At 48.1% G+C, this 12,038-nt stretch overlaps 1 protein-coding gene across 2 annotated transcripts; it reads left to right on the top strand.

Annotated features, from left to right (window-relative positions):
• Positions 1 to 1,197: 1,197 nt before the first annotated feature.
• ITM2C (integral membrane protein 2C) lies at positions 1,198 to 10,907 on the top strand. 2 transcript variants are annotated; one of them, XM_008629551.2, is made up of 5 exons: positions 1,198 to 1,335; positions 3,273 to 3,461; positions 3,760 to 3,870; positions 7,228 to 7,363; positions 8,574 to 8,746. In XM_008629551.2, exons 1-5 carry the CDS (start codon positions 1,261 to 1,263, stop codon positions 8,663 to 8,665), a joined length of 603 nt encoding a protein of 200 aa, XP_008627773.1. In that variant the 5' UTR covers positions 1,198 to 1,260; the 3' UTR covers positions 8,666 to 8,746. The 2 variants fall into 2 exon arrangements, with proteins under 2 accessions (XP_008627773.1, XP_017584310.1); XM_017728821.1 differs by having other exon boundaries at positions 7,228 to 10,907.
• The last annotated feature ends 1,131 nt before the right edge of the window (positions 10,908 to 12,038 follow it).

Below are 12,038 nucleotides of genomic sequence, written 5' to 3'. Positions count from 1 at the left end.
GAAAGGGGAGAGAGGTGTTTGCTGCCAGCTCAGCTGGGCAGAGCTGGTCTCATGCTACCAGGCAGGGACCCAGGGGCCTCTCCCGTTGGGGCTTCAGCACTGGCACCACCCTGTGGGTCTTGGCTGTGTTATTCTGGAGAAACACCTCTTCCTTTAAGAAGTGATGAACCTTAGAAATGAGAGGCTGATGTTTGCTTTTCACTCTGTTCCTCCCGTTTGTACCAGTCTCCCAGTAGCTGTGGGGAGAGTGTCTGTCTAGTCAAACACATCAGATCACAAACTGCACAGAGGGAGTTAATCTGCAAGAGCCCTCCCTGGTGCCTCTCTCCCCTGCCTGCCTGCTCAGCTGAGGGCAGCTTTCAGCTCTTCTGTGTGGAAACTGGGGCATCTCTGAACCAGCTTCTTTCATCTGCTTCTGAAAGGCCTTACATCCTCCTGCCTAACATTTTGAAGGGTTATTTTGGTAGTAAAAACAAGAGCATCATAGGTTGGGATGAGCTGTTTCCAGGAGGTGACCCTGCCTTTGCACTGCCCTCTGTTTTCAGCGCTGTGACAAGGTGAGCTGGCTACTGTCTATATAGATTGGGCAGCACTCTGAAAAGGACAGGTATGTTTTCTTTTGATGTTCTGTCCATATTCCTGGGAGCTGGAATGTGCTTGAAAATGAAGTTGAGATCAGCCCATCTGTTTGTGTCAGCTCACCCCAGCAGGGCCGGGAGGTGCCTCTCTGGGACCAGTAATTCCCACCACAAAAATTTCCAATGAGAAGTTCTGCCAGCAGTGGCAGCATTTCAAAAGTGTTTGACTATAAGTACATAAATGCTGTTACATTCAGTAGCCAGGAACTCTTAGTTCCTGATTTTTTTTTTTTTTTGGTCAATCTTTATCACCCTCTGAAACAAAGCTTGTCTTTGTTCTGAACAATTGGTGGGAAGCTGATTATACATCTGTGTATGTTCACACACACACACATGCTTTTTTTTTCAATACATATAAATATATATGTATATAATGAATCTATTTTATATATATGTGTATCTGGGGTAAGGAAGGCAAAATGCTCAAGTGTTTTACTGTTGTGAGATGTGAAGTAGCTTTTCAGGGTTCATTGCACAGCATGAAGCCTTTGGATGAAACAGCAGATTGCCTGGTGCCCGGGGGCAGCAGCTGACGGGTGCTGTCATTCCTGTCTCGCAGGAGGAGCCGGCCCCCACGGCGCAGGGCCGCAGGTCATCGCTCAGCGGGGTGTGCTACCTGACCATGGGCCTCCTCGTGCTGCTGCTGGGCCTGGTCTTTGCATCGATGTACGTGTACAGATACTTCTTCATCACCCAGGTAGGAGTGTCTTGGGGAGCACTTCTGGCTCATCAGCCCAAGCAGCCAGACCACCTCTGAAAGAGGTGGTGCTGGTTTTTGTTGCCCTGCACTGTGGTAACTCAGGAGCCACGTTGCTGGGCACTGCAGATGAGGCATTTCTTAAGTAGTAGGCTCAGGCTGACCTCCATCCCCAATGCCAGGAAGGGCCTTCCAGAAACCCTCCCCTTCCCTTATGGTTTTGGTTTGCTTGCTTTCTAACTCCATAAAAATATCCTGCCAGTTGTACCTTTTTAACCCCCCGTCACTGCTGTCCAGGGTACGGCAGTCTGAGAGCATGGCTTGTGAGAGGGGAACAAGCCTGGAGAGAACGGGGTGGGTACAGGCAAGGGAACAGCTTTTTGCAGTAGGTTTTGTAGGCTCTAGCACAGAAAAACTCTGTAGGTGTAACAAAAATAGGTGCTGCTATTAATAAAGCAAGCAGAGAAGTAAAAAGTAAGTGGGAGATCATATAGAACGTAAGCCCTCAGCCTCCATTAAATTCAGCACCTTTTCTTCCACACAGTCTTTGCAAAGCCTGGCTTGGCCTGGCTGAGGCACTGGGCTGGCAGCACTGTGGAGGGTCAGAACACAGGGAATGAGACAGGGCAAAGCTGCCTTTTGAGGAGGAAACTGCTGAGCTCTGGCTTGCTGAGTGTTTAGCCAAGAAACCCCAGAGCATTGATTTGCACCAGAGCCCTCGCTGTTCCGTGGAGTGGCTATTAGTGAATGAGTTCTCCCAGGACCACTGCTGCCTTCATCTCTGCAGCCAGCACGTACCCACTCTGCAGAAGAGTCTTTGTATCTACTAGTTTTCTCCATAAATTTCCTTGCTGTCAAGTTAATTTGCAGTCTTTGTTTCAAGAATCATCAGTGCTTTATTACCTGTTCTCATTTACACCTGATCTGGAAACACTGTGACAGCCCCAGGGCTGCTCCCCCCTCACACACACCCCTGTCCCAGTGTGAGGGTACCTGTCACAGGGCTTTTGGTGGAGGCACTTCCCTAGAAGCAGCCCTGGCCCTGAGGGAAAGGTATCGGCCTGGCTGTGGACAGTGTTCAGTCCATCACCCAGTCAATAACCTGCTCTTGGCACATGCCAAATGGCTCTGAGAAATGCCTTCTGGTCCATTTGGGGCCACCTGGTGTCACCCCAACTGCTGCCTGTGATACCACGTGGCAGCTTATATCCCGTCACACGGTCAGAGATGCTATGAGGAGCATGGCAATGGGACCTTCGTATCTCAGTCTGCCATGGCTGCAGTTCATCCCTGTGATCCTCATGCTCTAACCTGATTGCTCACTCTGCATTAGCTTTTTTGCCCATACATTGTGCTTCTGGAGAATCACAGAGTCATAGAATTGCTTGGGTTGAAAGCGACCTCAAAGATCATCTCCTTCCAACTGCCCTTCCATGGGCAGGGACTCTTTCCAGGTTGCTCAGAGAGCAGCAGCTCCTGTTTTGCTGTGAGGTGAATCCACTTTGTTTTGCTGCATTTGCCACTCCAAGATACAAGAGCCTCTGGAAATGATGCTCTGCTCAGCTCAAGTTTCTATGCTTCCTGTAGAAAAATGCAGTTACTGGAAGCCATGGCTATGGAGAGACGTGAACAGCCTGGTTAGGAAATTTAAGAGCTTGCAGACAGTCAGTTTGCCTTTCTGAATTACTCCTTGTGAAATCCCACAGGGAATTCTTTATTCCTTTTGGACCTGGCTAGCATGAAGTGGGATGGGGTCATTTCACAAGGGTAGTTTGCACTCGGTTCATCAAGAATGTTTTGTGGTAAAAAGATTGATCTTGAAATACCTTCAAGCATCTGATGAATGTTTTACCCACTATGGGTAGGCTCCTTGCCATGTTTGCTGTAGCTGCTGGGGGAGGGGTGTTTTGTACCTCTGCCTGGATCTGTCCCCACAGCTGCCCCGTGAGAGCGTGTTCCACTGCGGTGTCCTGTACGAAGACTCGCTGTACTCACCCTTCAAAGGGCAGCTGGAGCTGCACGAAGATGTCAAGATTTACATTGAGGAGAACTACGAGCAGATCAACGTCCCAGTGCCCCAGTTTGGAGGGAGTGACCCTGCAGACATCATCCACGATTTCCAGCGAGTAAGGAGCTCCTGGGGCCTTTGGGGGCATAGCATGGGGCTGAGCTGGGTGCACCAGCTCTGTGTTCGTGGCCTAGCACTGTCACTGTTGTCATATACATCCATGATGGTCTTATTACTGAGCTGTCCTCCTGCCCAAGACCCTCTCTGAGTTTTTCCAACCCATTCTACTTGCTTGGTAGGGAGGTTTGTTTAACACAGTTTCCTGTCTTCCCTGAATTCCCTCTTTTCACCCATTTTCACAGTCGCATTTCATTGCAGAGGGGTTCAGTTGTGTAATTTCTGTGCTTGGAATGCAGGGTCTGACAGCGTATCACGACATTACGCTGGATAAGTGCTACGTCATCGAGCTGAACACCACCATCGTGATGCCCCCTCGCAACCTGTGGGAGCTGCTGGTCAACGTGAAGGTACAGCTGCAGTCCTGCTTGTTCTGTGTGCTTTCCTTGAGTTGGCTCCTGGGTGCCAGCTGGCAGCTCCTGGGAAATCAAAACTGCTGTGTCTGGGGAAGTAAGCCTTGGCCCTGAGTCTTCATGTAGAGTGAAGGCTTCAGCAGGTTTAGCTGAAATACTGATTTTGCAGACAGCACAGTAGCACTGGCATGATGATCAGCCTGACCAGGGAGCATGGAGAAGCAGGAGATTCCTTCCCTGTGGTGTTTACTGATTGTAGGAATCAAGGGAAAAAAGAAAAAATTCCTGCCTTTCACTCTTGCCATGGTTTCTACTGTGGTTTGCCACTTGCAGAGCTCTCAGTGTCCCTTGGGGAGGAACAGGCCTTCAGCATTCACCTTTTTGGGGGAGAATCTGTGCTGCCCTCCCTGCTGTGCTGCAGCACCAGGCTTTGGCTCATGCAGTTTTGCTCACAGCCAGCATTAATTGGGTTTAGTACCAGCGATTTTGTTCAGTTCAGAAGCCTGTGCTGCTGAAAGCAGCCATCTTAAAATAGAATACTCTTTAATCTTCACAGCAGGAAAAAAGCATACGATTTTTCAGATTGCAAAAGGTACATATTTGTCTCAGTCTTCTGCAGGTAAATCAAGGCACTGAGCCTGGGTCTTTTATCACTCCTATGAGGGTCTGTTTAAAAGAAAGGGGGGAAAAAAAGACAATCTAATTTTTACTCTTTCTTAAATTCTCTTTGCTTGCTTTCTGCTGTGTGCAGTGTGGTGAACTTTGCAGCGGTTAAGCTCAGAGGCAAGCAGTTATGCCTGGAGAGATGCCTGATCTCCAGTCCCTGTCAAACTCCCAGTTTGCTTCCTAGCAGTCCTCACAATTTCATGCACTGTGACTGTCTGGCAAATGTGCTGAGAACCCTGCTGGGGTGCAATACACATTTACTTACAACTCGCTCCAGACGTGTCACAGCTTCTGACCGTGGCAGGTGACCAGTCCCTGGGGCAGAGGGAAATGGAAGAGGCAGGATTACACAAGCTGAGAGAGAACAACTGAGAGATTGGGAATGCTGGTCACATCCTAAAATAACAGATAAAAACTCATGGTCAGTGAAAATGATGCATTGTCATTGAATTTAAAAAGGGGATAACAATACAATTAAAGTGGTCTTATGTGCTTGAAGAGCCCAAAGCAGGTGTGGGTTTAAATAACCTCCTAATTGTTGAGAAGGGTGTCCAGTAGTGTCCAGTCTGCCTGAGGAGGCTTTAACCTGTACCTTAGAGACATTTTTCTAAACTGGTTAGCTTGGTTTTGGGCTCAGAGAAAGCTTTTCACCATGAGGAGGACAGTGAAGCAGTGGAACAGGGTGCCCAGGGAGGTTATGCTGCCTCCTTGAAATTCTTGAAGGTTTTCAAGACCAGATGGGATAAAGCTCTGAGGTCCCTCCCCAGCTGAATTAGTTGTGATCCCGTGGGCCTGTAATCTTCATGGCCACATGTGGGGGGCGCTTTGCTGGTCAGGCAGAGAGCTCAAGTTTCTTCCTGCTGCAGGGAGGATCTTTATGACCTTATGACTTGCCCCACTGCTCAAAAGTGCTGCTTTTTGAATGCTGGGTGAGCTTTGTTGGTCCTTCGACTTGGAGATTTTTGCCTTCTCTGTGTCTCTGAATGCAGTCAAGTCCCAAATGAATGAGACTAATTTCCAGCAGAAAGTTTGGTTCTGGAGCTGTTTGGTGACTGCAGTCCTGTTTCTAGAATCAAATCACAGTCTAGCAATTAACACCAGTGGTTTGCTCCAGCAGACTGGGGTAGCACGGGGAGTTGGTGAACCTCCTTTGCTCTTTCCTTCCGGCCAGCCTGGTGCCAGGGTGCCCCTTTGCAGAGTGGCTGCCACATGCCCTGTGCCTGCTTCTTTCAGGCTTTATTCTGTACAGGTATGACAGTTCAGTGAACGGGCCTGCGTCAGAACAGGCCTTCTCCTGTGATGGAGGAGTGGTGATTCCCCCTTCACCTGCCACAGATATTTAAATCTCAGACAGTGAAGAAACTGGATTGTGTGCTCTTGGCTGTTACCCTGAAGGCCCCTGCCAGTAACTGCATGTATCTCATGACCTTCCCTGCATTCTCCCCCAGAGAATCAATAATGGGATTTCTTGCAGAGCTGTTGTGTTAGTGCAGTACAAACTGGCACTAATTGTCTAATCCTGCAGCGTTAGAGGATGGCCTTATTGATCCACCTGGCTGTGCCAGCCCAGCAACACAGCGCTCAGTTAAGCTAGTGTGTTTCCAGATATGTCTCTGTGGAGATAACCAGTCCTGGGAAACAGAAGAGGTGGTATTTGAAATGGTGCTGCTATTGCTTGCTTTTCACCTTGATTATGCTTACCTTGGCCCCATAGTCTGACAGTTCTTTTATTTCTTTGACTCTTAATGAAAAAGGACCAGAGGTGACTCTTTGCTTCATGATCTAGTTAGCATCTACTCACAAGTGCCCCCTGACCCACGCTGCACTTGTTACACAGCTGTTTGTTGCTACAGCGATGTCCAAACCTGAAAGATGCCCTGAGCACCTGGGAATGAGCTTGCAGAGAGTCTCCAGTGCTGAGCTGATCTCTTTCCTGCAGTGAAAGATGTGACCTCCATTCCTGGGGTGCATGTAGAAACCCCATTTTTTCCATCCCCTGGTAGCTTTCTGCCATGACACCCCTCTCATCACCCTGCTCTTCCTAGTGGCCTCTACCCCAACAGCAGGGATGTCACTGCCCCAGACATTCCTGGGGCAGTGAAAGTGTGTGGAGAGCTCAGTTCTTCTCTGAATGTGGTGCCCATGGCCCATCTCTAGTCCCCGTTCCTGTGGGCAGTAAGGGCAGGACATCATTGTGGCCGTGCTGAATGGACCAGAGAGGAGGGGGGGGGTGTTGGAATCTGAGCTCGGCTGGTGGTTGTAGGTTTTGCCTTTTGAAGTAAATGTAAAATGCACATTTCAGTGGAGTTTCTGGAATTTTGGTTAAGCTTTTATTCCTCTCCAGATGGGTTTCTTGTACTCTCAGAGTTACAGTTTTGGGCATCCTGCTCTAAAATTTGGGTCAGTTTATAACAGGGTTGATCCTACACTGACTTCATCCCCCACGTGAACATTCCATTTTTGGATCTAATCTGTTTTGTGTGCACCGTGCTAGCATCAAGGGACAGTTTCCTGCAAGGACAAGGACACATGTTAACTGGCCTCAGTAAGTGGAGCCTGAGCCTTCCAACAGTGAATGAATTTTCTGCAGTTTGGTTGTCCGTGGTGCTCTGCATGAAACAGTTGCATCCAGGGAGGAGATTATAGCGGTGTTTGTGCCTTATTTTGGTGGAAACCGTGTCGTTTCAGAAGGGGACATACCTGCCTCAGACGTACATAATCCAGGAGGAGATGATCGCCACGGAGCACGTCAGTGACATGGAGCAGCTGGGCTCCTTCATCTACCGAGAGAGCCCTGCCTTGTCCTGCCTCACCCCACATCACAGCCCCCTTTGGCTGCTTCAGCCATGCTGGCCTCTTCATGGCCAGAGGGGGGGTTTCCCTGTGGGTGTTTCCCTTGAGGTGTTCCCCATCCAGTTAATCTAAACTCAACTTCAGGATGCTGCTGCAAGTGGGTGCTGACTGCAGTGTTTCTGTCATCCATCAGCCTGATAGAAACTTTGCAAAAACGGCTGCAGGAGCCAGCAATTCATTTACACATGGGCTCCTGGGGCTGAACTAATAGCAGTGCTGTTGGGAACTGTTTGGAAAATTTCCCTAATGAAGGCACCCGATTCAGTGGTAGCTATTCAGAGCAGATTAGATCTGCAAATTGTCTTTAATTAATTAAGTTCCTAATCGTATGGAAAGCATTGTGAAGAGGGAACATTGGACTGTGTAAAAATGATTTCATTGAAGTCAGCAATATGTACCTTATATTCAAATGGTAACATTGCTCCAAAATACTCTTTAATACCAGTATTTGTATTAATTTGCTTTTAAGGTATACTTAAAGGCTCACCTGAAACACGGACCTATAGTCAGTTGGGTTTGGATCTCTGGGGAAGCTTCAGGGTGCCGAGGTCACCATGGCTGTAGCTGACGGTGCTTTCCCAATGGGAGCTGCACTGACATGGAGGAACTGCTGGCACACACTGGTTGTTGCTCCCATGGAGCCCTGGCACGGTCCTGCTTGTCATCGGGGCACCACAGGTTTGCTGTAAGGGGGGGAGGAGCTGCCTCACAGAGCTGCCCAGAGCTGAGGACCTGCCTTTGAAGGGCGTGGGGAAGCATTACCCAAGGCCGGGGCCATAGCAGGATCAGGCACGCAGGGATACAAACAGCTGGAGAGGAAGTGGCTATTTTAAGCACTTCTTGGCTGCATCCAGGGCTGTGGTCTGTACCAGCCTGTGACTTCTGCTGATTTCTTGAGGCTTTCTGGTCTCTGAGATAACACTGAGATGCTGTCAGCTGAAACTAGCTGTTTCCAGATGACTCCTTCAGCCTATGACAGCTCTTACTGGAGGACTATATCCTAGAGAAGATTGTTATTCTTCCAAAGACCAGATAATGCTGCTTTCCATATGGGCTGTGTTGTTCCTGCATTTCAGTGTTCAGAAGTTGCATCTCATCTGCTTTCCTTGCCCTCCTTGCTTTGTTTCTTACGGATTATCATTTGTTGATTCACCTCTCTCCTTTCTTTAAATCCCTTCTAGGTATCAGTCGACGTGAGGCTGGAAACTGTCATCGTATTCGTCATTTTGAAAACACTTTTGTGGTCGAAACTGTTATCTGCCAAAAGTCATGAAGCCACTCTCCAGATGTAACCTTCCTTGGCTTTGCTTGCACACACATGCACACACATGCTCTCAGCCCTCTCTTTAGACATGGTAATCTGGCTACTTTTTATACTCCCCCCAGCTTGTGCAGCTCTAACCGCTGGGGTCCTTTGTGGCCCTTCCTTCCCTGCTACCTACCCAAGACATTTGCTGGGCTTAAATTTACACAGTGGTCAAAGGTAACCTGGGGGTAGATGCAGCTTCTTCCACACCACAGGATGGAAATCTCTTTTGGGAGCAGGTTTAGGTAGAAGGGATGGCTGAGAAGTAGGAATGCTGGGAATAGGTGCTCTTTTCCTGGCTGAGCAGTTTCAGGCTGGGATATTGCTCTGATGCTGCCTTGGCACTGGGAAAGAGGGTGTATGCACAAGAGGAGGATTTCCATTTTGGTGCTGATGTCATGACCTAAACCAGGTGCACTGAGGAAAGGTAAAGTTGTGAGGCTACCGACAGGGCAATTTGGAGAGCTCAGCAGAGGGAAGGTTTCTGCCCAAACCATGCTGTGGTGGTCCCATTTTGCTGTGTGTTGTCCCCTTGAAGACCAGATTTTCAAACATTGAAAGCAACTCCTGTGTGCTGTTTTTGTGACCTGCTCCTCCTGAATGTGACATGGCTCAGCTGAAAGTGCAGGGGGTCCTGGGGGGTGTCCAGGGCAGGCAGGAGGACAGGGCAAGGGGCAATGAGGTGGGTGGGGGATGACATGAATGACACAGCATGTCCCTGCTCTCCAGCCACAAAGCAGAGCGTGAAGTGCATGGCTCTGTAGCCCTTTCTCTAACACACAGTTGCAGCTGCTGTGGATCTTGGGCAGATTTGCTGTCACACTGCCTGAGTGAATAGAGGTGTGTCTTTAATGCAAGATTCTAATGCCCCACTGATACACCATCTGTAGGCTGTGGCTGCAGGTGGAGCCTCGTGTCTGTCCTGGCCAGCTCTGCTTGCTTGGGAGGATGAGTTGTTTTCACATGGATCCATCTTCCTGAGTTGTGTGTGGATGGGGTGCCATGCCTGCACACCAAGTGGTGTCAGCAGCAGAACTGATAGTTACTGGCAAGTGAAGAAGGAGATTTTTGAAGTCTTTTAACAGTGTGTATTCTTGTGTGACTCCTCCAGTGGAAGCTGTTTTGATAGTAATCAGTGTAATCCAGCTGTGTATTGCATTATCTGCAGGCACCATTGCGGTACAGATATTGATACAAGGCAAGATTCAGCTGATCAATATACTGCAGAGAGATTGTTTGAACAAAACTGCATTTCTATTGATCGTTAGAAGAATTGCAGAGTAATTAAATATTCTTCCCTCTGTTCCATATAGTTAAAACTAATTAGGTTCTTGAAATGCAGGCAGTTTTTTGGCTTGAAAGAATGGGGTGAGTTTCCACTTGGCACATTCTTGTTAATTGGTTTCCAGCAAATCTGGACTTGTTCACCATCTGTTGAAATGAGTTTGTTGTTTTGGAAGAGGAAGGATAAAGTAAATGCAAGTACAGTCATTAACTCAGCAGAACCAAAACACAAAATTAATATATTTTAAACTTTTGAGTGTTAATTCTATGAGTTAATTATGTGAAAACAAAACAGGATATCACGATGGCCATCTAATGCAGTAGGAATTAGTATGTCCTTAGAGGCTGAGTATTTATTATTTTATACAAACATAGCTATAAACATTAATTTCTATCAAGTAGAGGAAGACACTTTGGTTTCATTCTGCTTTAAGCTTGATGTAAAATGAAGAATTACCAGGGGTTGATATGGAAAGTTTCCCACTGCCAGATGGGTATTTAGTTTTCTAGCATTGTGTTTTCCCAGCAATAACTTGCTGCTAGCCCCAGCCTTTAATTGCCAAGAGGATGACAAGAAGTGGGTCAGAGAATTGGTTCACTTAATGGAAGTAACTGGTAAATTTAAGCCCTGCGTTTCTCTTCATTTCTAGAAGCCTAAGCCTGCACTCAGGTGAGCATACAGGCCTCTTCCCCTCCCCTCTGGTTCTGCATGATTTAACTGGTCATTGGATATGCTAACTGTGCAATCCCGCAGCTGTAAGGACAAACCTTGGTTCTTTAGGATGAACTAATGTGGTCACTGTTCCATAGGATGAGAAGGCAGTTGTCTAGAAAGAAAACATAAGATGCTTTGTATATTTTGTCTGGTGGGAATCTTACTTCTTAGAAAAAACCCATGGGATAATAAAATCTTTTACCTCTGATATGTAAAGTGTGTGTTTGTTTGGAATGAGGAGAACATGCCCTCCACAAAGCTGTTGCTCATGGGAGGCAGCAGCTGGAGGGTCCAGCCCAGTGGGATCGAGGAGCTGGGCAGTGGCAGGATGCTGCAGTGGGGAGGCCCTTCCCCACAGTGATGGGAGAGCTGTGTGGGGATGTGGCTGACCTGCTGGGGAGCTGCCCATGCCTGCAGCTCTGTAGGGCTTTTCCCCTCTCCTTGCACATCCCTGGGAGACCCAAGGGTAGCCTGTGTGGGGAAGTCGCCCGACTGAGGTCTGTGAAGCAGGCAGATACCTCTGCTGCTTGGGTGGCTAGTGGGCATTGGATCTTTGTGCTCAGCCTTGCTTCTCCAGCTGCTGGATTTCTACACAGAAATGTGTACAGTGTGACCTAAGCCTGCAGTCTGCAGGGCTGGCCTTTGGGGGGCTTTCTTCTCCTCACTGCACACAGCAATGGGAGTCCCTTAGTGCCCTCCTGGGCTTTCTCCCCATTTCATCCTTCTGGTAGGGAAGTGTCAGAATATTTTTCCTGAACTTGATTGTTCCTCGTTCCACAATTAGTCTCTGGTCAGTCAGGGAGGAAGTGCACGTTTCACTTGTTACAGTCATTTTTGCTGCATTTTGCATTTAACTCTTCAGTATATGGGTGCTCTTTCCCATCATTGGGGTTCTGAAGGGAGCTGCATCTTACAGTAGCTGTGTTTGCCAAAGCCTCTTCTCCCAGGCTGGCCCAGCCAGCTCTGCCTGACAGGCCTCTTCTTCCATCAGCTCTGGGCTGAGGAAGCAACTCTGCACCACTCTGTGGGAAACCTGAACCTTTCAGAGATGCCTTTTGAAGGCTGAAATGCTGATATTAAGAATGTGATTGATGCATTCCAGTAAATCTAGTTAGCAGTGAGTCAGCCAACTGAGACTTGTCCACTACAAAGAAAACCAGCTTGTGTTGTGAAACTTTGCATTTCAAGATTTCCCTCATGGTTCAGTTTTTCAATTTTCTGAGGTTGTATTTGTTGCCCGGTGCTCTTAGGAGAACTTAAAAGAAGTCAGTTCTACTTCCTAATCTTGCTCACACTGTGGCAGAAGGCTGCTTTGTTTGATTGAACAGTAGCACGTATAAA

The sequence above is a fragment of the Corvus brachyrhynchos genome, unplaced genomic scaffold (genome assembly GCF_000691975.1).
Source record: "Corvus brachyrhynchos isolate BGI_N302 unplaced genomic scaffold, ASM69197v1 scaffold223, whole genome shotgun sequence".
Lineage (NCBI taxonomy): Eukaryota > Metazoa > Chordata > Aves > Passeriformes > Corvidae > Corvus > Corvus brachyrhynchos.
Note: the sequence above shows the minus strand (reverse complement) of the source record. Positions and strands in the feature narration are given on the sequence as shown.

Coding starts and splice junctions, on each gene's coding strand:
- ITM2C (XM_017728821.1), top strand. CDS start 1,261: ATGGGCCTCCTCGTGCTGCTGCTGGGCCTGGTCTTTGCATCGATGTAC. Junction 3,462..3,759: donor TCATCCACGATTTCCAGCGA/GTAAGGAGCTCC, acceptor CTTGGAATGCAG/GGTCTGACAGCGTATCACGA. Junction 3,871..7,227: donor AGCTGCTGGTCAACGTGAAG/GTACAGCTGCAG, acceptor GTGTCGTTTCAG/AAGGGGACATACCTGCCTCA.